The following is a 27,240-nucleotide window of genomic DNA, read 5'->3' as shown; positions in this document are numbered from 1 at the left end:
TTGAAATAATTCGCCGTGCATATCTGCTTATTGACGACCGATTGACACGGGACAAACACCGATCGATACCAAATGGCTTTGGGGGGGGGGGATAGAGTGGCAAGTTTTCCTACCCGACGAACCCGGAATTATCCCGAGGGGGTACGGGTGGGAGTAGAGTCGGGGGAACGGGGGGGCACGTACCAAGTACTTTCGCAAGTATTAAGCAAGTACCAAGTACTTTCGCAAGTACCAAGCAAGTACCAAGTACTTTTACAAGTACCATGCAAGTACCAAGTACTTTGGAAAATACCGAGTACTTATGCAAATACCGAGTACTTATGCAAATACCAAGCAAGTACCAAGTACTTTGGCAAGTACCGAGTACTTTGGCAAGTACCAAGCAAGTACCAAGTACTTTTGCAAGTTCAACAAGTTTTTCGCCAATATCGAAGCTTCTAGACGTCCGATCGTCACCGGAAAAACACCATTCGATCCCAAATTTTCTCCCGAATCTTTTTATGGCCAAAGCGACGCGGAGCGAGCCAAGATATCTTGTTTAATTATCCATTTGAGTAGGATTTCGGGTTTTTTGAAACGCTCAGTTTTTGCAGCGAGCTTTTTCTCTTAGGGCTTGCGAGATATCTGCGTGCACACATATCTCTTCAGCATTGCGCGTGACATGGAATGCGGCTGAATTCACGTGCGATTGTGAGTGAGGTACCCCCAGTTGGAAGATTCGGCTGTAGAATATGTAGTTTTAAATACGTAGTTTGACGTAGATCTCGGAAAAGTGAGATACGGCCAGGAATGAGTGTGGGTACCTCCGTCCTGAAGATTCTGATCGGCGCCGATTGAAATAATTCGCGGTGCATATCTCGGCTTTTTGACGACCGATTGACACGGGACAAACACCGATCGATACCAAATGGCTGTGGGGGTGGGGGGGGGGGGGAGTAGAGTGGCAGGTTTTCCTACCCGACGAACCCGGAATTATCCCGAGGGGGTAGGGGTGGGAGTAGAGTCGGGGGAACGGGGGGGGCGAGTGCAAGTAGCAAGTACTTTCGCAAGTACCAAGCAAGTACCAAGTACTTTTACAAGTACCAAGCAGGTACCAAGTACTTATCCAAATACCAAGCAAGTACCAAGTACTTTGGCAAATACCGAGTACTTATGCAAATACCAAGCAAGTACCAAGTACTTTTGCAAGTACCAAACAAGTACCAAGTACTTTTGCAAGTTCAGCAAGTTTTTCGCCAATATCGAAGCTTCTAGACGTCCGATCGTCACCGGAAAAACACCATTCGATCCCAAATTTTCTCCCGAATCTTTTTATGGCCAAAGCGACGCGGAGCGAGCTTTGGAATATCTTGTTTAAATATCCATTTGAGTAGGATTGCGGGTTTTTTGAAGCGCTGAGTTTTTGCAGCGAGCTTTTTCTCTTAGGGCCTGCGAGATACCCGCGGAAACACATATCTCTTCAGCATTGCGCGCCACACAGGAATGCGGCTGATTCACGTGCTTTTGTGAGCGAGGTGCTTCCCTCCGGGAGAAATTCGCCGTCCCCATATGCTTAACACGGAGCCGAGCGGCGGCTGACAGGTGGCCGGCTCTCGGGAGATCGGCAGCCGACACTCGAAAAATCGACAAGCCGCCGCTGAATGCGCGTGCGAAGATGAGCGGGGTGCCGCCGTTCCGGAGAGACGGCTGGAAAATTCCACCGGCCGGCCCGGCGGCAGTGTGTTGGGCGGCGGGCGGCGGGGCGGGGTTTCCCCGTCCAGCGGCCGGCAGCGCTGAGCCGAGTCGTTCCCACGGTCTGGCGGCCAGCTGGGTGGGGGCGGGGTGGGGAGTGGGGCGGCCGATTGCCAGCCGCTTCTCCACGGGTAGGTGCTGCCACCTGCGCAGTAGTTCCACTGGCGGCCGCCAGGCCCGTGTGCGGGCCGTGCGCGGTAGTTCCGCCAGCGGCCGCCAGAGGTCACGCGCGTCGTGTCTAACCTGACGAAGCTACAAAAAGTTAGATAACTTTGATAAGAGGGACGGTAAAGCCACAATTCCAACGCTGAATGTTGGGCAAAAGCAAAGGGATCCAACACAGCCATCTGTATTTACTGTATTTACCCTTTTCTGTCAGCGATAAGCCCCAGCAATCGCACCGCTGTAAAACTCGCAAGCTGTTCACCGTGCAGGGTATTGCATTATAACCACCCACCGGCACTCTCTACGTATGTGTAATCGCTTAATAGGTAGGACGCTAAAACAAGTTAGAAATGATAGGTAGGTGAAACAAAATACAAATTGGGAACAAGTATAATTCAAATTACAAATAATTCATTGGAACAAATCAAAATTATCTGAGACCAAGGCAAATTCGCAAAGTCTTTGATCGACTAAAGACGTCTGATTTAAACGTCGGAAAGGAACAAGTTCTTTGCGGTATTTAGGCAAGTAAATACCAAGTACTTTGGCAGGTTTTCAGTACATTAGCAAGTTTTCAGTACATTACCAAGTAGCAGGTGATACAGCAAGCTGGCAGGTACTTTGGCAGGTTCAACAAGTTTTTCGTGAATATCTAAGCTTCTAGACGTCCGATTAACACGGGACGAACACCAATCGATCCCAAATTTTCTCCCTCATACTTTGATTGCCAAAGCGACGCGGAGCGAGCCAAGATATCTTGTTTAATTATCCATTTGAGTAGGATTTCGGGTTTTTTGAAACGCTCAGTTTTTGCAGCGAGCTTTTTCTCTTAGGGCTTGCGAGATATCTGCGTGCACACATATCTCTTCAGCATTGCGCGTGACATGGAATGCGGCTGAATTCACGTGCGATTGTGAGTGAGGTACCCCCAGTTGGAAGATTCGGCTGTAGAATATGTAGTTTTAAATACGTAGTTTGACGTAGATCTCGGAAAAGTGAGATACGGCCAGGAATGAGTGTGGGTACCTCCGTCCTGAAGATTCTGATCGGCGCCGATTGAAATAATTCGCGGTGCATATCTCGGCTTTTTGACGACCGATTGACACGGGACAAACACCGATCGATACCAAATGGCTGTGGGGGAGGGGGGGGGGAGTAGAGTGGCAGGTTTTCCTACCCGACGAACCCGGAATTATCCCGAGGGGGTAGGGGTGGGAGTAGAGTCGGGGGAACGGGGGGGCGAGTGCAAGTAGCAAGTACTTTCGCAAGTACCAAGCAAGTACCAAGTACTTTTACAAGTACCAAGCAGGTACCAAGTACTTATGCAAATACCAAGCAAGTACCAAGTACTTTGGCAAATACCGAGTACTTATGCAAATACCAAGCAAGTACCAAGTACTTTTGCAAGTACCAAACAAGTACCAAGTACTTTTGCAAGTTCAGCAAGTTTTTCGCCAATATCGAAGCTTCTAGACGTCCGATCGTCACCGGAAAAACACCATTCGATCCCAAATTTTCTCCCGAATCTTTTTATGGCCAAAGCGACGCGGAGCGAGCCAAGATATCTTGTTTAGTTATTCATTTGAGTAGGATTGCGGGTTTTTTGAAGTGCTCAGTTTTTGCAGCGAGCTTTTTCTCTTAGGGCTTGCGAGATACCCGCGGAAACACATATCTCTTCAACATTGCGCGTGAGATGGAATGCGGCTGAATTCACGTGCGATTGTGAGCGAGGTGCTTCCCTCCGGGAGAAATTCGCCGTTCCCATATGCTTAACACAGAGCCGAGCGGCGGCTGACAGGTGGCCGGCTCTCGGGAGATCGGCAGCCGACACTCGAAAAATCGACAAGCCGCCGCTGAATGCGCGTGCGGCAGTGCTGAGCCGAGTCGTTCCCACGGTCTGAGGTACCCCCAGTTTGAAGATTCAGCTGTAGAATATGTAGTTTTAAATACGTAGTTTGACGTACATCTCGGAAAAGTGAGATACGGCCAGAAATTAGTGTGGGTCCCTCCGTTCTGAAGATTCTGATCGACGCCGATTGAAATAATTCGCCGTGCATATCTCGGCTTATTGACGACCGATTGACACGGGATCAACACCGATCGATACCAAATGGCTCTGTGGGGGGGGGGGGGGAGTAGAGTGGCAAGTTTTCCTACCCGACGAACCCGGAATTATCCCGAGGGGGTAGGTGTGGGAGTAGTCGGGGGAACGGGGGGGGGGCGAGTGCAAGTACCAAGTACTTTCGCAAGTACCAAGCAAGTACCAAGTACTTTTACAAGTACCAAGCAAGTACCAAGTACTTATGCAAATACCAAACAAGTACCAAGTACTTTGGCAAATACCGAGTACTTATGCAAATACCAAGCAAGTACCAAGTACTTTGGCAAGTACCGAGTACTTTGGCAAGTACCAAGTACTTTTGCAAGTTCAACAAGTTTTTCGCCAATATCGAAGCTTCTAGACGTCCGATCGTCACCGGAAAAACACCATTCGATCCCAAATTTTCTCCCGAATCTTTTTATGGCCAAAGCGACGCGGAGCGAGCCAAGATATCTTGTTTAATTATCCATTTGAGTAGGATTTCGGGTTTTTTGAAACGCTCAGTTTTTGCAGCGAGCTTTTTCTCTTAGGGCTTGCGAGATATCTGCGTGCACACATATCTCTTCAGCATTGCGCGTGACATGGAATGCGGCTGAATTCACGTGCGATTGTGAGTGAGGTACCCCCAGTTGGAAGATTCGGCTGTAGAATATGTAGTTTTAAATACGTAGTTTGACGTAGATCTCGGAAAAGTGAGATACGGCCAGGAATGAGTGTGGGTACCTCCGTCCTGAAGATTCTGATCGGCGCCGATTGAAATAATTCGCGGTGCATATCTCGGCTTTTTGACGACCGATTGACACGGGACAAACACCGATCGATACCAAATGGCTGTGGGGGTGGGGGGGGGGGAGTAGAGTGGCAGGTTTTCCTACCCGACGAACCCGGAATTATCCCGAGGGGGTAGGGGTGGGAGTAGAGTCGGGGGAACGGGGGGGGGCGAGTGCAAGTAGCAAGTACTTTCGCAAGTACCAAGCAAGTACCAAGTACTTTTACAAGTACCAAGCAGGTACCAAGTACTTATGCAAATACCAAGCAAGTACCAAGTACTTTGGCAAATACCGAGTACTTATGCAAATACCAAGCAAGTACCAAGTACTTTTGCAAGTACCAAACAAGTACCAAGTACTTTTGCAAGTTCAGCAAGTTTTTCGCCAATATCGAAGCTTCTAGACGTCCGATCGTCACCGGAAAAACACCATTCGATCCCAAATTTTCTCCCGAATCTTTTTATGGCCAAAGCGACGCGGAGCGAGCCAAGATATCTTGTTTAATTATCCATTTGAGTAGGATTTCGGGTTTTTTGAAACGCTCAGTTTTTGCAGCGAGCTTTTTCTCTTAGGGCTTGCGAGATATCTGCGTGCACACATATCTCTTCAGCATTGCGCGTGACATGGAATGCGGCTGAATTCACGTGCGATTGTGAGTGAGGTACCCCCAGTTGGAAGATTCGGCTGTAGAATATGTAGTTTTAAATACGTAGTTTGACGTAGATCTCGGAAAAGTGAGATACGGCCAGGAATGAGTGTGGGTACCTCCGTCCTGAAGATTCTGATCGGCGCCGATTGAAATAATTCGCGGTGCATATCTCGGCTTTTTGACGACCGATTGACACGGGACAAACACCGATCGATACCAAATGGCTGTGGGGGTGGAAGGGGAGTAGAGTGGCAGGTTTTCCTACCCGACGAACCCGGAATTATCCCGAGGGGGTAGGGGTGGGAGTAGAGTCGGGGGAACGGGGGGGGGCGAGTGCAAGTAGCAAGTACTTTCGCAAGTACCAAGCAAGTACCAAGTACTTTTACAAGTACCAAGCAGGTACCAAGTACTTATGCAAATACCAAGCAAGTACCAAGTACTTTGGCAAATACCGAGTACTTATGCAAATACCAAGCAAGTACCAAGTACTTTTGCAAGTACCAAACAAGTACCAAGTACTTTTGCAAGTTCAGCAAGTTTTTCGCCAATATCGAAGCTTCTAGACGTCCGATCGTCACCGGAAAAACACCATTCGATCCCAAATTTTCTCCCGAATCTTTTTATGGCCAAAGCGACGCGGAGCGAGCCAAGATATCTTGTTCAGTTATTTATTTGAGTAGGATTGCGGGTTTTTTGAAGTGCTCAGTTTTTGCAGCGAGCTTTTTCTCTTAGGGCTTGCGAGATACCCGCGGAAACACATATCTCTTCAGCATTGCGCGTGACATGGAATGCGGCTGAATTCACGTGCGATTGTGAGTGAGGTACCCCCAGTTGGAAGATTCGGCTGTAGAATATGTAGTTTTAAATACGTAGTTTGACGTAGATCTCGGAAAAGTGAGATACGGCCAGGAATGAGTGTGGGTACCTCCGTCCTGAAGATTCTGATCGGCGCCGATTGAAATAATTCGCGGCGCATATCTCGGCTTTTTGACGACCGATTGACACGGGACAAACACCGATCGATACCAAATGGCTGTGGGGGTGGGGGGGGAGTAGAGTGGCAGGTTTTCCTACCCGACGAACCCGGAATTATCCCGAGGGGGTAGGGGTGGGAGTAGAGTCGGGGGAACGGGGGGGCGAGTGCAAGTAGCAAGTACTTTCGCAAGTACCAAGCAAGTACCAAGTACTTTTACAAGTACCAAGCAGGTACCAAGTACTTATGCAAATACCAAGCAAGTACCAAGTACTTTGGCAAATACCGAGTACTTATGCAAATACCAAGCAAGTACCAAGTACTTTTGCAAGTACCAAACAAGTACCAAGTACTTTTGCAAGTTCAGCAAGTTTTTCGCCAATATCGAAGCTTCTAGACGTCCGATCGTCACCGGAAAAACACCATTCGATCCCAAATTTTCTCCCGAATCTTTTTATGGCCAAAGCGACGCGGAGCGAGCTTTGGAATATCTTGTTTAATTATCCATTTGAGTAGGATTTCGGGTTTTTTGAAACGCTCAGTTTTTGCAGCGAGCTTTTTCTCTTAGGGCTTGCGAGATATCTGCGTGCACACATATCTCTTCAGCATTGCGCGTGACATGGAATGCGGCTGAATTCACGTGCGATTGTGAGTGAGGTACCCCCAGTTGGAAGATTCGGCTGTAGAATATGTAGTTTTAAATACGTAGTTTGACGTAGATCTCGGAAAAGTGAGATACGGCCAGGAATGAGTGTGGGTACCTCCGTCCTGAAGATTCTGATCGGCGCCGATTGAAATAATTCGCGGTGCATATCTCGGCTTTTTGACGACCGATTGACACGGGACAAACACCGATCGATACCAAATGGCTGTGGGGGTGGGGGGGGGAGTAGAGTGGCAGGTTTTCCTACCCGACGAACCCGGAATTATCCCGAGGGGGTAGGGGTGGGAGTAGAGTCGGGGGAACGGGGGGGCGAGTGCAAGTAGCAAGTACTTTCGCAAGTACCAAGCAAGTACCAAGTACTTTTACAAGTACCAAGCAGGTACCAAGTACTTATGCAAATACCAAGCAAGTACCAAGTACTTTGGCAAATACCGAGTACTTATGCAAATACCAAGCAAGTACCAAGTACTTTTGCAAGTACCAAACAAGTACCAAGTACTTTTGCAAGTTCAGCAAGTTTTTCGCCAATATCGAAGCTTCTAGACGTCCGATCGTCACCGGAAAAACACCATTCGATCCCAAATTTTCTCCCGAATCTTTTTATGGCCAAAGCGACGCGGAGCGAGCCAAGATATCTTGTTTAGTTATTCATTTGAGTAGGATTGCGGGTTTTTTGAAGTGCTCAGTTTTTGCAGCGAGCTTTTTCTCTTAGGGCTTGCGAGATACCCGCGGAAACACATATCTCTTCAACATTGCGCGTGAGATGGAATGCGGCTGAATTCACGTGCGATTGTGAGCGAGGTGCTTCCCTCCGGGAGAAATTCGCCGTTCCCATATGCTTAACACAGAGCCGAGCGGCGGCTGACAGGTGGCCGGCTCTCGGGAGATCGGCAGCCGACACTCGAAAAATCGACAAGCCGCCGCTGAATGCGCGTGCGGCAGTGCTGAGCCGAGTCGTTCCCACGGTCTGAGGTACCCCCAGTTTGAAGATTCAGCTGTAGAATATGTAGTTTTAAATACGTAGTTTGACGTACATCTCGGAAAAGTGAGATACGGCCAGAAATTAGTGTGGGTCCCTCCGTTCTGAAGATTCTGATCGACGCCGATTGAAATAATTCGCCGTGCATATCTCGGCTTATTGACGACCGATTGACACGGGATCAACACCGATCGATACCAAATGGCTCTGTGGGGGGGGGGGGAGTAGAGTGGCAAGTTTTCCTACCCGACGAACCCGGAATTATCCCGAGGGGGTAGGTGTGGGAGTAGAGTCGGGGGAACGGGGGGGGGGGGCGAGTGCAAGTACCAAGTACTTTCGCAAGTACCAAGCAAGTACCAAGTACTTTTACAAGTACCAAGCAAGTACCAAGTACTTATGCAAATACCAAACAAGTACCAAGTACTTTGGCAAATACCGAGTACTTATGCAAATACCAAGCAAGTACCAAGTACTTTGGCAAGTACCGAGTACTTTAGCAAGTACCGAGTACTTTGGCAAGTACCAAGTACTTTTGCAAGTTCAACAAGTTTTTCGCCAATATCGAAGCTTCTAGACGTCCGATCGTCACCGGAAAAACACCATTCGATCCCAAATTTTCTCCCGAATCTTTTTATCGCCAAAGCGACGCGGAGCGAGCCAAGATATCTTGTTTAATTATCCATTTGAGTAGGATTTCGGGTTTTTTGAAACGCTCAGTTTTTGCAGCGAGCTTTTTCTCTTAGGGCTTGCGAGATATCTGCGTGCACACATATCTCTTCAGCATTGCGCGTGACATGGAATGCGGCTGAATTCACGTGCGATTGTGAGTGAGGTACCCCCAGTTGGAAGATTCGGCTGTAGAATATGTAGTTTTAAATACGTAGTTTGACGTAGATCTCGGAAAAGTGAGATACGGCCAGGAATGAGTGTGGGTACCTCCGTCCTGAAGATTCTGATCGGCGCCGATTGAAATAATTCGCGGTGCATATCTCGGCTTTTTGACGACCGATTGACACGGGACAAACACCGATCGATACCAAATGGCTGTGGGGGTGGGGGGGGGGAGTAGAGTGGCAGGTTTTCCTACCCGACGAACCCGGAATTATCCCGAGGGGGTAGGGGTGGGAGTAGAGTCGGGGGAACGGGGGGGCGAGTGCAAGTAGCAAGTACTTTCGCAAGTACCAAGCAAGTACCAAGTACTTTTACAAGTACCAAGCAGGTACCAAGTACTTATGCAAATACCAAGCAAGTACCAAGTACTTTGGCAAATACCGAGTACTTATGCAAATACCAAGCAAGTACCAAGTACTTTTGCAAGTACCAAACAAGTACCAAGTACTTTTGCAAGTTCAGCAAGTTTTTCGCCAATATCGAAGCTTCTAGACGTCCGATCGTCACCGGAAAAACACCATTCGATCCCAAATTTTCTCCCGAATCTTTTTATGGCCAAAGCGACGCGGAGCGAGCCAAGATATCTTGTTTAATTAGGTATCCATTTGAGTAGGATTTCGGGTTTTTTGAAACGCTCAGTTTTTGCAGCGAGCTTTTTCTCTTAGGGCTTGCGAGATATCTGCGTGCACACATATCTCTTCAGCATTGCGCGTGACATGGAATGCGGCTGAATTCACGTGCGATTGTGAGTGAGGTACCCCCAGTTGGAAGATTCGGCTGTAGAATATGTAGTTTTAAATACGTAGTTTGACGTAGATCTCGGAAAAGTGAGATACGGCCAGGAATGAGTGTGGGTACCTCCGTCCTGAAGATTCTGATCGGCGCCGATTGAAATAATTCGCGGTGCATATCTCGGCTTTTTGACGACCGATTGACACGGGACAAACACCGATCGATACCAAATGGCTGTGGGGGTGGGGGGGGGGAGTAGAGTGGCAGGTTTTCCTACCCGACGAACCCGGAATTATCCCGAGGGGGTAGGGGTGGGAGTAGAGTCGGGGGAACGGGGGGGCGAGTGCAAGTAGCAAGTACTTTCGCAAGTACCAAGCAAGTACCAAGTACTTTTACAAGTACCAAGCAGGTACCAAGTACTTATGCAAATACCAAGCAAGTACCAAGTACTTTGGCAAATACCGAGTACTTATGCAAATACCAAGCAAGTACCAAGTACTTTTGCAAGTACCAAACAAGTACCAAGTACTTTTGCAAGTTCAGCAAGTTTTTCGCCAATATCGAAGCTTCTAGACGTCCGATCGTCACCGGAAAAACACCATTCGATCCCAAATTTTCTCCCGAATCTTTTTATGGCCAAAGCGACGCGGAGCGAGCCAAGATATCTTGTTCAGTTATTTATTTGAGTAGGATTGCGGGTTTTTTGAAGTGCTCAGTTTTTGCAGCGAGCTTTTTCTCTTAGGGCTTGCGAGATACCCGCGGAAACACATATCTCTTCAACATTGCGCGTGAGATGGAATGCGGCTGAATTCACGTGCGATTGTGAGCGAGGTGCTTCCCTCCGGGAGAAATTCGCCGTTCCCATATGCTTAACACAGAGCCGAGCGGCGGCTGACAGGTGGCCGGCTCTCGGGAGATCGGCAGCCGACACTCGAAAAATCGACAAGCCGCCGCTGAATGCGCGTGCGGCAGTGCTGAGCCGAGTCGTTCCCACGGTCTGAGGTACCCCCAGTTTGAAGATTCAGCTGTAGAATATGTAGTTTTAAATACGTAGTTTGACGTACATCTCGGAAAAGTGAGATACGGCCAGAAATTAGTGTGGGTCCCTCCGTTCTGAAGATTCTGATCGACGCCGATTGAAATAATTCGCCGTGCATATCTCGGCTTATTGACGACCGATTGACACGGGATCAACACCGATCGATACCAAATGGCTCTGTGGGGGGGGGGGAGTAGAGTGGCAAGTTTTCCTACCCGACGAACCCGGAATTATCCCGAGGGGGTAGGTGTGGGAGTAGAGTCGGGGGAACGGGGGGGCGAGTGCAAGTACCAAGTACTTTCGCAAGTACCAAGCAAGTACCAAGTACTTTTACAAGTACCAAGCAAGTAACAAGTACTTATGCAAATACCAAACAAGTACCAAGTACTTTGGCAAATACCGAGTACTTATGCAAATACCAAGCAAGTACCAAGTACTTTGGCAAGTACCGAGTACTTTAGCAAGTACCGAGTACTTTGGCAAGTACCAAGTACTTTTGCAAGTTCAACAAGTTTTTCGCCAATATCGAAGCTTCTAGACGTCCGATCGTCACCGGAAAAACACCATTCGATCCCAAATTTTCTCCCGAATCTTTTTATGGCCAAAGCGACGCGGAGCGAGCCAAGATATCTTGTTTAAATATCCATCTGAGTAGGATTGCGGGTTTTTTTGAAGCGCTGAGTTTTTGCAGCGAGCTTTTCCTGTTAGGGCTTGCGAGATACCCGCGGAAACACATTTCTCTTCAACATTGCGCGTGAGATGGAATGCGGCTGAATTCACGTGCGATTGTGAGTGAGGTACCCCCAGTTGGAAGATTCGGCTGTAGAATATGTAGTTTTAAATACGTAGTTTGACGTAGATCTCGGAAAAGTGAGATACCCCATATGCTTAACACAGAGCCGAGCGGCGGCTGACAGGTGGCCGGCTCTCGGGAGATCGGCAGCCGACACTCGAAAAATCGACAACCCGCCGCTGAATGCGCGTGCGGCAGTGCTGAGCCGAGTCGTTCCCACGGTCTGGCGGCCAGCTGGGTGGGGGCGGGGTGGGGAGTGGGGCGGCCGATTGCCAGCCACTTCTCCACGGGCAGGTGCTGCCACCTGCGCAGTAGTTCCACTGGCGGCCGCCAGGCCCGTGCGGCAAGCGGGCCGTGCGCGGTAGTTCCGCTAGCGGCCGCCAGATGGATACCGCCGCGCGCGTCGTGTCTAACCTGACGAAGCTACAAAAAGTTAGATAACTTTAATAAGAGGGACGGTAAAGCCACAATTCCAACGCTGAATGTTGGGCAAAAGCAAAGGGATCCAACACAGCCATCTGTATTTACTGTATTTACCCCTTTCAGTCAGCGATAAGCCCCAGCAATCGCACCGCTGCAATACTCGCAAGCTCTTCACCGTGCAGGGTATTGCATTATAACCACCCACCGGCTCTTTCAACATATGTGTAATCACTTAATAGGTAGGACGCAATAATCAAGTGAGTAATGATAGGTAGGTGAAAGAAAATATGAATTGGAATTAAACATAACTCAAATTGCAGACAATTCATTGAAAACAAGTCAAAACGAACTAAAACCAAGAAAAATTTGGAAAGTCTTTAGTCGTCTTAAGACGTCTGATTTAAACATCGGAAAGTAACAAGTTCTTTGCGGTATTTAGGCAAGTAAATACCAAGTATTTTAGAACAAGTTCTTTGCGGTATTTAGGCAAGTAAATACCTTTAGCAGGTTTTCAGTACATTAGCAAGTTTTCAGTACATTACCAAGTAGCAGGTGATACAGCAAGCTGGCAGGTATTTTGGCAAGTTCAACAAGTTTTTCGCGAATATCTAAGCTTCTAGACGTCCGATCAACACGGGACAAACACCAATCGGTCCCAAATTTTCTCCTTAATCATTTTATGGACAACGCGACGCGGAGCGAGCCAAGATATCTTGTTTCCTTAAATATTTGAATTGGTTCAAATGACTATCGAAAAATCAAAATGCTGAACAAGCAGCGTTTTTATAAAGATTAAGTCGCAATTCATGATTAGGTGGCTCTAGGCCCAAACGGAGCTTCTCACGTACTTCTATCACGGAGCTACTATCCGAGGAAAATCACGAACCCCGTTCATCGGTACGACTTCGAGCCACATGTTAGCTTGGGGTAAGAAGTTCGAAAAAGGTGAAATGCTCAATATAGATTTTACGGTTCGAGCACGCAACTATTGCGAAATTCAGCAATATTTCTTCAGCAAAATCATACAATTTTCAGCAATACAATACTTATCATACAAAACAATAATACAATCCAGGAAGATCATACAAAAAAGATCATAAACGCAGCAGTGCAGCAAGAGCTCGCTACCCACCTCACATTTCACTCCCGGCTTTAGCTCCTCCGCACCGTTCTCCTGAGAACCGCCATTCGCAGGATGTGCCTCCTTATCCTGACTCTCTCCTGACTCCTTCAGCTCCTCTTTTCCCACTCGTTCCTTGGCCCGCTGATCCTCAGCTGTTTTATTGGCATTTTCGGCGAGCTTTGCTTCCTTGGCTTGCCGTTTCGCTTTCTTTTCACGAAGATTACGCTGGTGTTGTTGAGCGAGAATTCGGATCACAGAGACACTGGGGATAATGAAAAGTGTGAAAAACCCTCAGAAAGCAGACAGTTACAATTTATAAGTTCAATCTCATGGCAAACGTTGCTACTGCATCACACCAGAAAATTAGGAGTGGCTCATTAAAAATAAGTGATTTCATATTATTCAAATAAATCATGGATGATCTGAAAGAGACGGAGCACACGCTAAGCCGAGCTTGTAGCGTACGCCTCGCCTCTTACCGTCCGATCGGTTGATTCCGATTGAATCGGGAGACTTTGACTGCCAAAGTTCAGCATGGGTACCCATTAGACATGGACACAGCCCGACCCACTAAACTCCCTTTAGCTACCTGCAGCCGATCCCACAAACCGCACACCATCAACATCCCACCTGAGGTCCCTGTTGAACTCCTGTACTGGGTTGTAGAATACGTCCTTCGAGCTGGGGAACAGCACCTCTGCCTGCCCCTCCTTCACCACAGTGTAGGCGTTCCTGTCCAGAACCATTTCAGAGCGGCTCACTGTGTTGGAGGCCTGCAAAAAAAGGAATGGAAATAATGCCAGCTAGCATTCTGAAGATGCTTGAAAAAGAGGGATCCATGCAAGAGCATCCCAGAATGATAGCAACAAGCCTGGCAAACTCAATAATGATATTGATTATATTCTATGAGGGTTATATGTCTGCAAGATATCATGATAAATGGCATCATTTTGGTTACTTTCTCACCTGATATAAATTCGACCATTTAGATATTCCAGCATGAAACCATCTCATAAACACTCTGGCAAAAGTGCACATGATACAAGGACACTTGAATGTCATAGCCAAGGTCGATGTAGTCTGTAATGCAGAGCGCATAATGTTCTTCAGATCCTAAGCCCTAAATTTTCAGTAAATACTTTCAATAAGTCCAATTCACTTTCCAAGCAAAGATATTGCACATTCTTTATTCCTTCATTACTTGACATCCTGAATCCAACTATGATACTTATATGTGACACAAATGTAAGAAAAAGAAACAATCTAACCTGACCTAACCTTACCTTCTTACCTACTAACCTAAAACCTACCAATCAACAACCTACCAGCCTACAACCTACCAACCTCAAACCAACCAGCCTGCAACCTACAACCTACCAAGGCCCTAAAACACAGCCTACAACCTACAATTTCTGCCATTGCATATCTGTGGCAACTGTACCACAATTGACAATCTGAGTTCTGACCTTTTGTAAACATGTGCCAACTTTCAAGAGAGGGACCATTTTGAGGAACACAAAAGGTAATTTAGCTTAGCTAAAAAAGGGAATTCATCAATGTAAGTGCTCCAAAAAAGGCAAAAACAGGTAACATTTAACCTCTGAAAAGATGATAAGCACAGAGTTAAGGTACTGATAGATAGGCGCATAAATTCTCAAAAGGTCCCTTGGTTTATCAAATGATGGTTTATGATTATTGGTTGGTTACATGATGGTTCATTGGTTTATCAATGATCAAATGAACAAAACAATTAAAATGAATTTGTTTTTAATTGTGCATGACTACCTGCCATGTCTGCCAGTAGCTGTGGAACACCTTCAATTAGAGGGAGGGGGGGGGGAGGGCACTGCCAACTTTTGGTCCCATTCTTTCCATGCAATGCCCATAGGACTAATGTTAAAATACCACAATCAAAGGGGGGCACAGTGCTCTAGTGCCCTACCCATTCCACCGCCTATGATGTCTGCAGTCAAACATTTGGAGCATGTCCCAGAATTGTCCCAGCATGGTGATGGTACAAAATCAGACAGTGCACACACCTTCAGCTTATCCTCTGAAGTGATGTCAGAAGCATAAGTGGTTTGTAAAACCACAGCATTCTTGCTCTGACCATCTGCGTCATCTCTGGAGCTAGCCATTCCAATTCCTGACTGCAAACCCAAAAATGCGAATGATATTCATATATAATTTATAAATATATACATTATTGTCATAGACAGTGCCAGACAACTGGTATATGATTACTGAAATGAATAATTACTAATTACTCATTGAACCAAAGGAAATGAGTAATTATTAATTTCGTAATTTCAATGAGTAATTATTCATTACTCATTGAATCAAAGAAAATGACATTTTCGGCAAGTAACCCACCATATCACACAATACACCCGCAAAACCCTGAAGGAAGCTGAAGGGGAAAAGTAAAAACAAACGTAGAGCGAATAACTAGCATACATTTACACCTTTTTGCGTTGTTCGATGGCCAATCAGCAAAACCCATTCGTCCGATCAGCACATAGGTGGCGCCAGTGAGAGGCATTCCGGCAAAACCTTCAGCATATGGGCAAAACAGAATGCTGATCCCACTCCACAGTTCGTCAGTTGGTATTACCTTCGCTATTCGCCATAAGTGATTGAGTTCCGGCAAAACCTTTGACGGTTTGGATAAATGCTTCGTCTTTCGTTAATATCCCTTCGTCGTTCACCAAAACATCCCCATGCTAATTTCGGCATTCCTCATAACATTTCGTCAAAACTAAAAACAGATCGCCCCTTTACAGATAAGTATAAATATGACCGGGCTTATACAGTGCAGTGCGAGGCATAGGTGGCGAAACTCGTAGACCATTGATCTACATAAAAATCGGTAGCGTTCATGAGCGCCATAGGTACAATGTAGATGGACGTAGCTGACATGTTATCGGCTGATTGAAGAATGGACAGGCAACAGAGCAACAGGCTGGATAAGTTAACCCCGCCTCAAACACCAAGGAACAGGCAACAGACTGGATAAGTCAGCCCCGCCCCAAAAACCAAGGTGTCCGGCCGGCAGGGCCCGGCTTGCCATCTGTCAGCCATTCCCTCGCAAGTCCGACCGGCGCGGCCGCCCGAGGCGTTGTCCCATGACATCGCACGGGCAGTGACGCGATAATGACGGCCGACTTCGTGGTTTGTATCGAAGCGTTTAGGAGTCCGACGCTCAAGAATCTACATGCCTACTCGGTATGGCGCCGGCAGTCTCCTCGTAGCTATGGTATAACTGCCTTTTTCGGAATTCAATGGTTAATTGGTTGCAAATTGCGCTGGAACTGTCATAAGCCTCATCCTGAATGCGTAATTAACGTTAAACATTGAATATGGCTAGATAAGCACTACATCATTGACATTTTAATCATTGACGAAAGTTTTAAATAAACAGTCATAGTTTACGCACAGTACCGATGAATTTTGCACATCGACTAACCATTTTGTGAAATGTCGAAGCATTATGAGTATCTGACAAAGTGTTTTGCCTATGACGAACATTGTGCTCAATGACAAAGAGTTATGCAGAATGGTTAAATGGAGTCCAGCCTGTTTTGCCGACCGTCTAACAGTGATGCACATCGCCGATGGGTTATTCTGAATGACGCTTGTCCAAACTGATGCCGAAATGGTTATGACGATTGGCCATCGAACAACGCAAAAAGGTGTAGTATACTGATACAGCACAGCATTTACCTACTTCACATTATATTTAGGACCTATTTATTTATAATGAAACGATTATGATCACCCAAAACCCAATCAAAATAATTCAACCCAAAAATTAACAGAATTATGCACGGGTGCAAAATCACATGGCGATTCTGCTTCGATTCTGCTGTAAAAGAGCCTAGACTAATGATCACGTGACTTTACATTCAGCCAGCTTTTTTCGTCAATTTTTATTTAAAAAAATTACATTCACTTATTCTGATAAGATATTTTATGTTTTTAGACCTATTATATGAAACTTGAATCAAGTTTATGAATTGATTCGTAGAAAAAGCAATAAAATCTGATTCAAAAGTCAGCACACTTTTACACATGGGCCAGACAGCTTGAGCTATGCCTGTCTGCGCCGCAACCGTCTACAATAACCCTGTTTACATAGCATTTAGACATTTCCCTAGCTGGCCTAGAGATATCACAAAACTGGCCAGTGACCTTTTGCAACTACACAAGTGACTGTATTCAATGCTACGAAGAGCACTTTTTCGGAATTCAGGCATGATACATCAATAAATTGCAATAAATAGGTTATTTTCGGCTCGAAAAAAGGTACTATTTCATGCGTACAAAGACTACTTGCAAGCACCATATCTGCTGCCATATCTCCCTGCACCCCTTCGTAAACACTTTGTCATATTAGCTAAACCAAGCTATATAAATCACAATATATGCAGATATTCTTTACAAAAACAAAATATAAAGCGATATATAATATAAACAAAAGTAAGATATAAAAGACTCCAAAGAAAAACATCGTAGAAAACAAGTATTTGGCCCACCACTAATATCGAGTACTGCTGTCTCTTGGCAGACAGCTCTGCACTCTGATTGGCGGAAATCAAGGCTAACTAGTGCTGGGCAACGAAGTTATGACCAAGTACAGCATGCTCAGGAACGATGATGACGTAGTTGGGGGGTGGTAGATTTAGCGTGAAGACCCACCAACAGATGATTTCCTGTCTTATTACTGTTGGCAAAAATAGCGAAGTTGTGTTTATCAACAACAACATTAGGGGTTCTTTTCTGAAAATATAAAAGCATTCATCAGACTTTTCTAAAAACATCAAAATATGACTTCTAAGTGGATCACCTGAGCCGCCACAAAATAGCTTGAACGCCGTGGCTCCCTAATGACGTCATTTTCTGATGAGCAAATCAGCGCCGAGCAAGGCTTACTCTGATTGGTTAGAGAAACATCGAGAGTTTTATGTTGAGGGGACCGGAGTGCACCTTTGGATAGGAATTTTTCACGGCGGTGGTAAAATCCTCTGGCTAACGCTCTGGCTTGTCTAGCAGTGCCATCTATAATAGAAGTCTTCAACTAGCAGTTTGGCACTTATCATCGCCTAGATGACGCTACCAATCGGTTTAGGTATTTGTTTGACTTGATGAATGAGCGCAACGTGATTAAATAGGTAATTACTGACTCTCGAATCTGCTTAGAAAGTCATTTAGAGCGTATGTGATACTTGTTACCAAATATCTTACGCACTCAGTTTCTGCTTCGTGTTTTCCATGCCTTTTGAGTTTTGAATCGATCAAGAAAATGTCACTGCTCAGAGGTTGAAGGTAAGCGGGAAAAGGGGTGTTACATATTTGATCTTTCTATAAATGAATGTAGAATAAGAATAAATGCAATCCGCTAAATATAAGCTGCAGGGAGTGCATCGAACTCAACAATCAGCTTTATTTTCATCGCTTTCATGGAAACAACTTAGTCTTATGCTTAAATGTTGGGTAAAAACTTTGCAATATTCCACTCATACTCGTATGATGCCCAAATGTACGACATACAATTCATTTGAAGCCCATGCGTCGTTTATTATCAAAACTACATAACATGAAGAGCATCATAAACTTGGCAGGCTTTTTCTATTTGGTGGCCAGAACTCCATTACCACATTTCTGGATTTTGTATTTGCTGCGCAGCATTTGTCGACATGGCGGAGGCCGAACACCTGAAAGTAGATCGAGCTGGCATGTGAATCTGGCAACTCCTATGTAAACGGGGCTAATAATGGCCTACACCAGTGGGCACAAGGCCCTAAATACAAGGTTGCACGGACTTATTTCTACTAAACCTACCAGAATATAGTTTCACGGTTGATTATTTAAATAATTATTCAATCAAAATTTCTTTATTATTATCTCGTAATCATTAATAAGCAATTTTATAAATCAACTTTCAATTTGCTTGCCTTTTACTAGCAAAATAACTTTTCTAGTACTGGGTCAACATAGTGGTGTAGTAGTAGGAACCACATCTGGCAAAACCCCAATGCCTACATACAGCAGAAAAGCAGCCACCAGGTGTCGCCACAGTCGCCACTTGGTCGCCACACAGATGTCGCGCGCGTCGCCAATCGCCACACTACCGATTTCCATAAGGACGCATATGTACGGATATGTATAGGAAAGTCGCCCTTAAGGATTACGCTTACATCCTTTGCTTATGAGGTCGGTGGTTGGAAATTGGGAGGGGCTCAGCTATTTTCGACCACGGATATGCCTTTATCACATGATGAGGAACATGCTGATAAGCGGTTTATGCGTCATAACAGCACAAAAGTATTTTTAATCATTTTTCAAAAATAGCCGTTCTGCCGTATCTTTCAGTGCAAGGTGCCGTCGGTCATCCCCGACGTGACGTCACGCAGGGAATTTGCCAGATTTTCCTACTAGACTTCGACACCCCCTGAGTGGGCACATTATTTCATTTTTTGCGTTACATTGGCGTTACAGTCATACAGTCATTATATCTTTCATACAATTTTGCGTGACAATTTTGTCAAAAGGTATTTAGCACATAACCTTGTGAATGAAAGCAATATCATTATCTGTACAGAGGCCTCTTGCACCAAACTACCTAGCTAGGTGAAATCGAAAAACCGGTTTCAGAATAGGCTAATCAAACGGTGGTAAATTTGTTTGTAAATTTGTTTGCGATAGCCCAATACATAATCCTACAGGTGCTTGGTAAATTTTACACGCATATTGTCACATTTGTGTCTTGGATGGGGTATACGATGCAAAATAATTCAAGCATTGGTGCAAGAGGATTGATTATGGCCTAGACAGCATGCTGAATGCTGATGCCTACTTTGACTTGTGATAGCCGATAGGCGATAGGTACCAATATATTTTATTCACAGCTCTCAGTAAGTGAAATAATGGAATATGTTATTCCGTAATATCAGCAATATATCATTCACCGTGGGCTTTGAAAATTTTATATTGTAGTGGTTTACTTTTGATCAGTAGGTCATCTGCTATTATGAATTATCTTTGCATGAATGACAGTCTATTTAGAGCTTTAACAGTTTTTAGAGCATAAAATTCAATGAATATTTATGCTATACATAGATTCTGCTTGCCAGCATTGGAAGTTAGAGGTATGACAGATTAGGTATGAATCCATGACCCTGCTTCCAAATCCAGTCTGTGAGCATCTGCATGGATCTACTTGGACTTGTACTGCCTGGAGTTGTCTATGACATTACCACATAGCGACTTTGACTATAAACATCAGGTGTGAATTTCACAGCATTTTTGGCCAAGCTATAAGTGGGCTGCTGGCATGAGTTCGCCTCTTGGCTCACCTGGTGCTGCCGCCTGGCGGCTAGAAGCCGAAGCTGTAGTCGCCGACATCGCGCCGCATGTGGCATTCGCGGCACCCTCTTCTCTTCCCGGCGACTCGTCGGGAACTTACCTCAACATCACCACACTAGAAGGCCGTCAGATGACTGTACGTGTCTCCGCGGGAGGCTTCTCCATCTGCGGTGACAAACACGACACCTGCGGCGGAACGAGCGAGGGAGACACCCCCCTCTCCTCCCAGGGTGGAGGAGGAGCGGACGGCAAGGTGTACGAGACGCCGTACGCGCTGCTGAATGACGTCAGTCCTGCGTACACTGCAGCGTTCAGCCGAGCACTGGTGGACAGACTAGGAGAGCTGGCGGAGAACGGGAGTGATGACGAGGAGAGAGCGGAAGAGCGCGGGAAAGAGCAGAATGACGGTGGGGAGAGGAGTGGTGAAGTGAAAGATGGAGGGATGAACAGTGCGAAGGAGGATGGACTCTCAAATATGAACAGTTCAGAAACAACTTGATATTAAGTATTGCTAGCGACAAGGCTATGCTAGCGAAGTGTTACACGTGCTTTTGGTAATGCTAAGAGCAGTGAGCGGTTTGTAATTGTAACGCTCGTTATGGAAAAAGCGTTGTCTGCGTACTTCACGTCGGCTCATTGATGTGCTCAGACTTCGGGTGTTTCATTGTTATTAAAATAGCCTGCTGAAGAAGACCAAACGAAACAGTCTTACGTACTTGAGCGCTGCACTTGCATTTGCTGTCGCTTAATGGAGTGTCTTTCTGTTGGCATGATGCGGGCCGAGTTTTTATCTAGTCATCAGCGGCTCGACATTGACGACATCTTTTGTTGTGTAACAGGACCATCAGTCACTCTAATTTTCCACAGCATTGTAAATAAAACAAAGCACCTTACACTCAGAGAGGAACTGTCGGCGCTGTAGATTTGTAATACATTAAGTGCCAAATGCATAGATCTGTAAGGTGTATGCCTCTCATTAGTACATGTTTTCCAATTTCCGGTGCCACCTATGTAACCTGTTTCGCTATATTAATCACTAGTGACGTTACCTGCGTGGCGGCTATAGGTATGCTTTAGGTTTCGTACAATTAACATTATTATTTCGTTATATTCATCACTAGTAACGTCACCTGCGTCATGCGTGGCGGCAATAGGTACCTACGCTTTAGGTTTCATACAATTAACACTATTTCACCTCTGCCGAGCACTCAGTTCAGCCATGTTCAGCTCCACAGTACGTCCCAACCCGCGCCTGACCGGCGATGCGTCATTTGTTATTTATGCCGCTCCGCGCTCACCACTCAGCGGCTGGCGCCAGGACACTCAGCGGCCGGAGCCGGCGCTCTCTAAACATCTCAACACACGCATACCTCTCTAGGAACATTTTTAGCCTGCTAAATGTCCACTAATGGTTTTGACGTGTTTCTTGGAACTCTCCGGCGCCGGACACCTTCAGCCACGAGACCAGCGCGTGACACTAGCTACCCACGTGACACCTCACTTCTAGAAGCCGCCAGTACGTTCGAGATACTGTGACGACTGACGACCAATCACAAGCGTTCGATTCTTGTTTAAAAAGTCTTAAGCCAATAGTAAGCCCAGTTCCTACCGGAGGGCCACCGCCCTACAGTAGGAACTAGGCCGAAGGGAGTCGAGCTCTGCCCACCCGAGAGGGAGTGAGCTCAGAAGACCCTCGGCTGTCACCGAGACCGGACGTGTCCCACCTAGTCTGTAATCGTGTGACCAGTGAATACATCTGTGCCGAGAAACCAGCATCTGGCGAGGGTCAACACCTGCCCGCCGTGCCCCAGCCCTGGGCCCGAGAACAACGGCGTGCTACACTGGTGCCGCTGACCGGGATCGAGCCTACTGCCGCAGAAGCCGTCTTCTCTTCCATCTGCTTCTTCGTGCAACTCTCTGCTGCCGAAACTACAATCAGCCAGTGGTATATGCCATTCCACGAACCGCTGGCCGGCTTCCGAATTCACCTAGACGTGCCTATCGACCCAAAGATATATTCAAGATACCGCATCTGCTGGCGCCTACTGGAACCAGTCTCTACATTCAGGGCCAATCTACACGACGTGCTGCCGCGCCTCTGCGGATACCACAAAACTTTCATCCAGACCAGAATCAACGCGCCTGTCTGCCGGGACTCGTGTGATTGCCAGGACAATAGCCAGCGCAACTTCTGCCCAGAGTGCGGATTTTGCCATCGCTGTGGCAGTGATCTGTGCACCGTCTCTACAAACAGGATTCATCCGTGCAGCTGCCCGCTGTGCCTGGAGCGCTGCTGCCGTCTTGAAGGCGCCAACCCGGACCAGTTCAAAACCACCCAGCTGAAGCACCTCCTGCTCCGCCGGCGCCAGCTGCCGCAGCGCAGGCGCTGCTCCGGGCCCGTACCGCGAGCCGAGTCGCAGAGCCTGGAGGAGCTGCCACCCCTCCGTGGTTTGACACCACTTCTAGAAGTCTCCAGTACGTTCGAGATACTGTGATGTACTGACGACCAATCACAAGCGTTCGATTCTTGTTTAAAAAGTCTTAAGCCAATAGTAAGCCGCCACGCAGAGTGAAGGGCCACCGCCCTATAGGCTATAGTTGGAACTGGGCCGAGGGGAGTCGAGCTCAGAAGACCCCCGGCTGTCACCGAGACCGGACGTGTTCCACCTAGTCTGTAATCGTGTGACCAGTGAATACATCTGTGCCGAGAAACCAGCATCTAACAAGGGCCAACACCTGCCCGCCGTGCCCCAGCCCTGGGCCCAAGAACAACGGCGTGCTACAGATCAAGCTAGCATGTGGGCGTGGATGTCTTTTTTGCTGCATGAAGCTAATACGACCAGTAGCCTAGGCATTCTTTATTCGAAAGAGAAGATTTGTATGATCGAAAATCTTGTTCCAGCGCTGACTGAAGCTTGCTAAATTGACGCCCTATTTCGAAATCCTTTAAAGCCTGACGCGAATTTGAGGCGAACTGACACATTTCCCGCCTAGCGCCTTCGGAGAAAAAAGTCGTCCCATCCTTCGTCGCATTACTCTGTTTCGCGTGAACGAAGACGGCGCGTTTCTGCTGACAGGGTACATTTTCTGGCGCGTCGGACGGTCTCTGTGTGGTGCGGGGCGCCAACTTGGCAACGAGGGGGCGGACAACGCTTCGGGCGGGACACGGGAGGGGGATTAGAGGGGGTGGGGGGGGGGGCAGGGTATTAGCGGAAAGTACGGCCGCACGGCAGTTGATACGGAACACGACCGGACATAGGGATTCACTTGGTGGGTGTTGTGGGAACAGATGGATTGATTTGTTCAGAAATGATTTTACAGTGGTACGATGAATAAAGCAGCGGTTCAGTTCAGGCAATAATACCCATCCACTGATACTGGGTGTAAGCTCGTAGCGTTCGGACTTTGGAGTTTGCATCCATTCGAAGCAAAAGTTTGTCGTTAAAAGCTGGAGATCAACGTTCAGAATGTATTCAGAAAATGGCATTCTCGTCTCCATGTCATTGATCAATTTTCTTCAAGCCATGTTGGTGCATATCATTAGAATCAGCAAAGCCTGAGCAATAGCCAAAATCGCTGGTTTCATCAAATGCTAACCGCTGTTACCGGCCTTTTATACGACGGTCGCTTAGCGAGTTCTGGCAGCTTGTCCCGACCCACCCAGACATTCGCAACGCCTTTTACGCCAGTCTCGAACCTCCACCCCCAATAAAGTCGTGTAACCCTCCCCTCGCCTCCCCTTTGGCCTTCCAATTCCCTCACCTTCCACGCCTGACACCTGTATCTTTCCGTTTGTTTCAGTTCTTCCCCACACCGACATCATCCGTCAACATTCGGCGCATCCTCTCAGTATACCCCACGTCTTCATCGCCCGCCGTCGGTTTGACGACCCCCGGCCGTCGGTTTGAGAGCCTCTGGCGACTCTGCGTACAATCGATGCGTCGTAGCCGACGACCGCTCGGGGCGGTGCGACGTTTGGTCGTCAGTAGTGGTGGAGCCGTGGAGGGGGAGACTTCGCCCGGCACGGCGGCTGGCACAAAGGTACGACTGTGCGGGCGGACGGAGACGCTTCTTGAGTCAGGTGAGGATAGCTCAGGGGAGCGAGGCTTAGGTCAGGTAATCACTGAATGTTTGATGTGTTGTGTGTTGCGATGGGTAGCAGTGGGCAAGGTTGGTGCGTATTGATTCGGTGATTGAAGTGCCACTTGATGCTCCCGGCGAATGCTGGGTCAGAGCTCGGCTCTCAGATGGCGATAACGCAGTCTGAGCTGGGGTACTTTGATGGTGCGCATTGCGCGTGGAAAACTGTTGCATGTTTTCTGAGGGTATGACTGGGGTGCGGGATGTGTAGGTATTATTCAGTTAGGCATTGTATCTATCAGGTAATACCGTACTGCTACATAACTGCTTGGCTCTGCCTTAGCACGCACTTCCGATGTCCGTGAAGTTGGCGACGTCGCCAGCGACTTTTCCAGCGACGAGCACCGATTTTAGCCAAAACCTCGTCCAAGGTCAATTGGACCATGAGGATCACGAAAATCGAACCCATTCACCCCTAAACCTTGACCTTCAAGGTCAAATTCAAGGTCAAAGGACGGGGAACTGAAAAAGTGCCACTAAATAATGTCCGATTTTCAAAATTTTGGCACCAAAATGTAGCGCGTGCAAAGTTCTAGCCGCACATCGAAAGCCATTTTCATCAAGGTCAAACTTCAAGGTCAAATTCAAGGTCAAAGGACGGGGAACTGAAAAAGTGCCACTAAATATTGTCCGATCTTCAAAATGTTGGCACCAAAATGTAGTGCGTGCAAAGTTCTAGCCGCACATCGAAAACCATTTTCATCAAGGTCAAACTTCAAGGTCAAATTCAAGGTCAAAGGACGGGGAACTGAAAAAGTGCCACTAAATATTGTCCGATCTTCAAAATTTTGGCACCAAAATGTAGCGCGTGCAAAGTTCTAGCCGCACATCGAAAACCATTTTCATCAAGGTCAAACTTCAAGGTCAAATTCAAGGTCAAAGGACGGGGAACTGAAAAAGTGCAGCTAAATATTGTCCGATCTTCAAAATTTTGGCACCAAAATGTAGCGCGTGCAAAGTTCTAGCCGCACATCGAAAACCATTTTCATCAAGGTCAAACTTCAAGGTCAAATTCAAGGTCAAAGGACGGGGAACTTTAAAAATGCTACGTCACCAGCGACTTTTCCAGTGACGAGCACCGATTTTAGCCAAAACCTCGTCCAAGGTCAATTGGACCATGAGGATCACGAAAATCGAACCCATTCACCCCTGAACCTTGACCTTCAAGGTCAAATTCAAGGTAAAAGGACGGGGAACTGAAAAAGTGCCACTAAATAATGTCCGATTTTCAACATTTTGGCACAAAAATGTAGCGCGTGCAAAGTTCTAGCCGCACATCGAAAGCCATTTTCATCAAGGTCAAACTTCAAGGTCAAATTCAAGGTCAAAGGACGGGGAACTGAAAAAGTGCCACTAAATATTGTCCGATCTTCAAAATTTTGGCACCAAAATGTAGCGCGTGCAAAGTTCTAGCCGCACATCGAAAACCATTTTCATCAAGGTCAAACTTCAAGGTCAAATTCAAGGTCAAAAGACGGGGAACTGAAAAAGTGCCACTAAATATTGTCCGATCTTTAAAATTTAGGCACCAAAATGTAGCGCGTGCAAAGTTCTAGCCGCACATCGAAAACTATTTTCATCAAGGTCAAACTTCAAGGTCAAATTCAAGGTCAAAGGACGGGGAACTGAAAAAGTGCCACTAAATATTGTCCGATTTTGAAAATTTTGGCACCAAAATGTAGCGCGTGTAAAGTTCTAGCCGCACATCGAAAGCCATTTTCATCAAGGTCAAACTTCAAGGTCAAATTCAAGGTCAAAGGACGGGGAACTGAAAAAGTGCCACTAAATATTGTCCGATTTTCAAAATTTTGGCACCAAAATGTAGCGCGTGCAAAGTTCTAGCCGCACATCGAAAACCATTTTCATCAAGGTCAAACTTGAAGGTCAAATTCAAGGTCAAAGGACGGGGAACTGAAAAAGTGCCACTAAATATTGTCCGATCTTCAAAATTTTGGCACCAAAATGTAGCGCGTGCAAAGTTCTAGCCACACATCGAAAACCATTTTCATCAAGGTCAAACTTCAAGGTCAAATTCAAGGTCAAAGGACGGGGAACTGAAAAAGTGCCACTAAATATTGTCCGATCTTCAAAATGTTGGCACCAAAATGTAGTGCGTGCAAAGTTCTAGCCGCACATTGAAAACCATTTTCATCAAGGTCAAACTTCAAGGTCAAATTCAAGGTCAAAGGACGGGGAACTGAAAAAGTGCCACTAAATATTGTCCGATCTTCAAAATTTTGGCACCAAAATGTAGCGCGTGCAAAGTTCTAGCCGCACATCGAAAGCCATTTTCATCAAGGTCAAACTTCAAGGTCAAATTCAAGGTCAAAGGACGGGGAACTGAAAAAGTGCAACTAAATATTGTCCGATCTTCAAAATTTTGGCACCAAAATGTAGCGCATGCAAAGTTCTAGCCGCACATCGAAAACCATTTTCATCAAGGTCAAACTTCAAGGTCAAACTGAAGGTCAAAGGACGGGGAACTTTAAAAATGCTACGTCACCAGCGACGTTTCCAGCGACGAGCACCGATTTTAGCCAAAACCTCGTCCAAGGACAATTGGACCATGACGATCACGAAAATCGAACCCATTCACCCCTGAACCTTGACCTTCAAGGTCAAATTCAAGGTCAAAGGACGGGGAACTGAAAAAGTGCCACTAAATAATGTCCGATTTACAAAATTTTGGCACCAAAATGTAG

The 27,240-nt window shown here is 46.7% G+C and overlaps 2 protein-coding genes across 34 annotated transcripts in view; one reads left to right on the top strand and one right to left on the bottom strand.

The window, feature by feature from the left end:
* The window catches only part of LOC122369774 (probable tRNA (guanine(26)-N(2))-dimethyltransferase), a 51,982-nt gene extending 34,836 nt beyond the window's left edge, over window positions 1–17,146 (bottom strand). For 2 of the 24 annotated variants that reach the window (XM_043344756.1, XM_043344769.1), the window contains exons 1-4: window positions 16,761–16,891; window positions 15,073–15,183; window positions 13,664–13,806; window positions 13,043–13,295 (exon numbers count right to left, since the gene is read on the bottom strand). In XM_043344756.1, coding sequence (XP_043200691.1) covers window positions 13,043–13,295; window positions 13,664–13,806; window positions 15,073–15,171 — 495 coding nt within the window. In that variant the 5' untranslated portion in view covers window positions 15,172–15,183; window positions 16,761–16,891. Of the gene's footprint in view, window positions 1–13,042; window positions 13,296–13,663; window positions 13,807–13,999; window positions 14,114–15,072; window positions 15,192–15,406; window positions 15,558–16,756; window positions 16,906–17,096 lie in introns of those variants that run through there. The other 22 variants (XM_043344752.1, XM_043344750.1, XM_043344749.1 and 19 more) reach the window with 22 other exon arrangements.
* A 2,370-nt stretch (window positions 17,147–19,516) lies between these two features.
* LOC122369777 (prominin-like protein) overlaps window positions 19,517–27,240 on the top strand; it is a 94,009-nt gene continuing 86,285 nt past the window's right edge. For 7 of the 10 annotated variants that reach the window (XM_043344781.1, XM_043344779.1, XM_043344780.1 and 4 more), the window contains exons 1-2: window positions 19,517–19,584; window positions 24,200–24,479. The gene's annotated coding sequence lies outside the window, so the exon portion shown is untranslated. Of the gene's footprint in view, window positions 19,585–24,199; window positions 24,480–27,240 lie in introns of those variants that run through there. The other 3 variants (XM_043344777.1, XM_043344772.1, XM_043344782.1) reach the window with 3 other exon arrangements.

Source organism: Amphibalanus amphitrite, unplaced genomic scaffold, assembly GCF_019059575.1.
Source record: "Amphibalanus amphitrite isolate SeventyFive unplaced genomic scaffold, NRLGWU_Aamphi_draft 001071F_arrow, whole genome shotgun sequence".
Lineage (NCBI taxonomy): Eukaryota > Metazoa > Arthropoda > Thecostraca > Balanomorpha > Balanidae > Amphibalanus > Amphibalanus amphitrite.
This window is presented reverse-complemented; position numbering and strand designations above follow the sequence as displayed.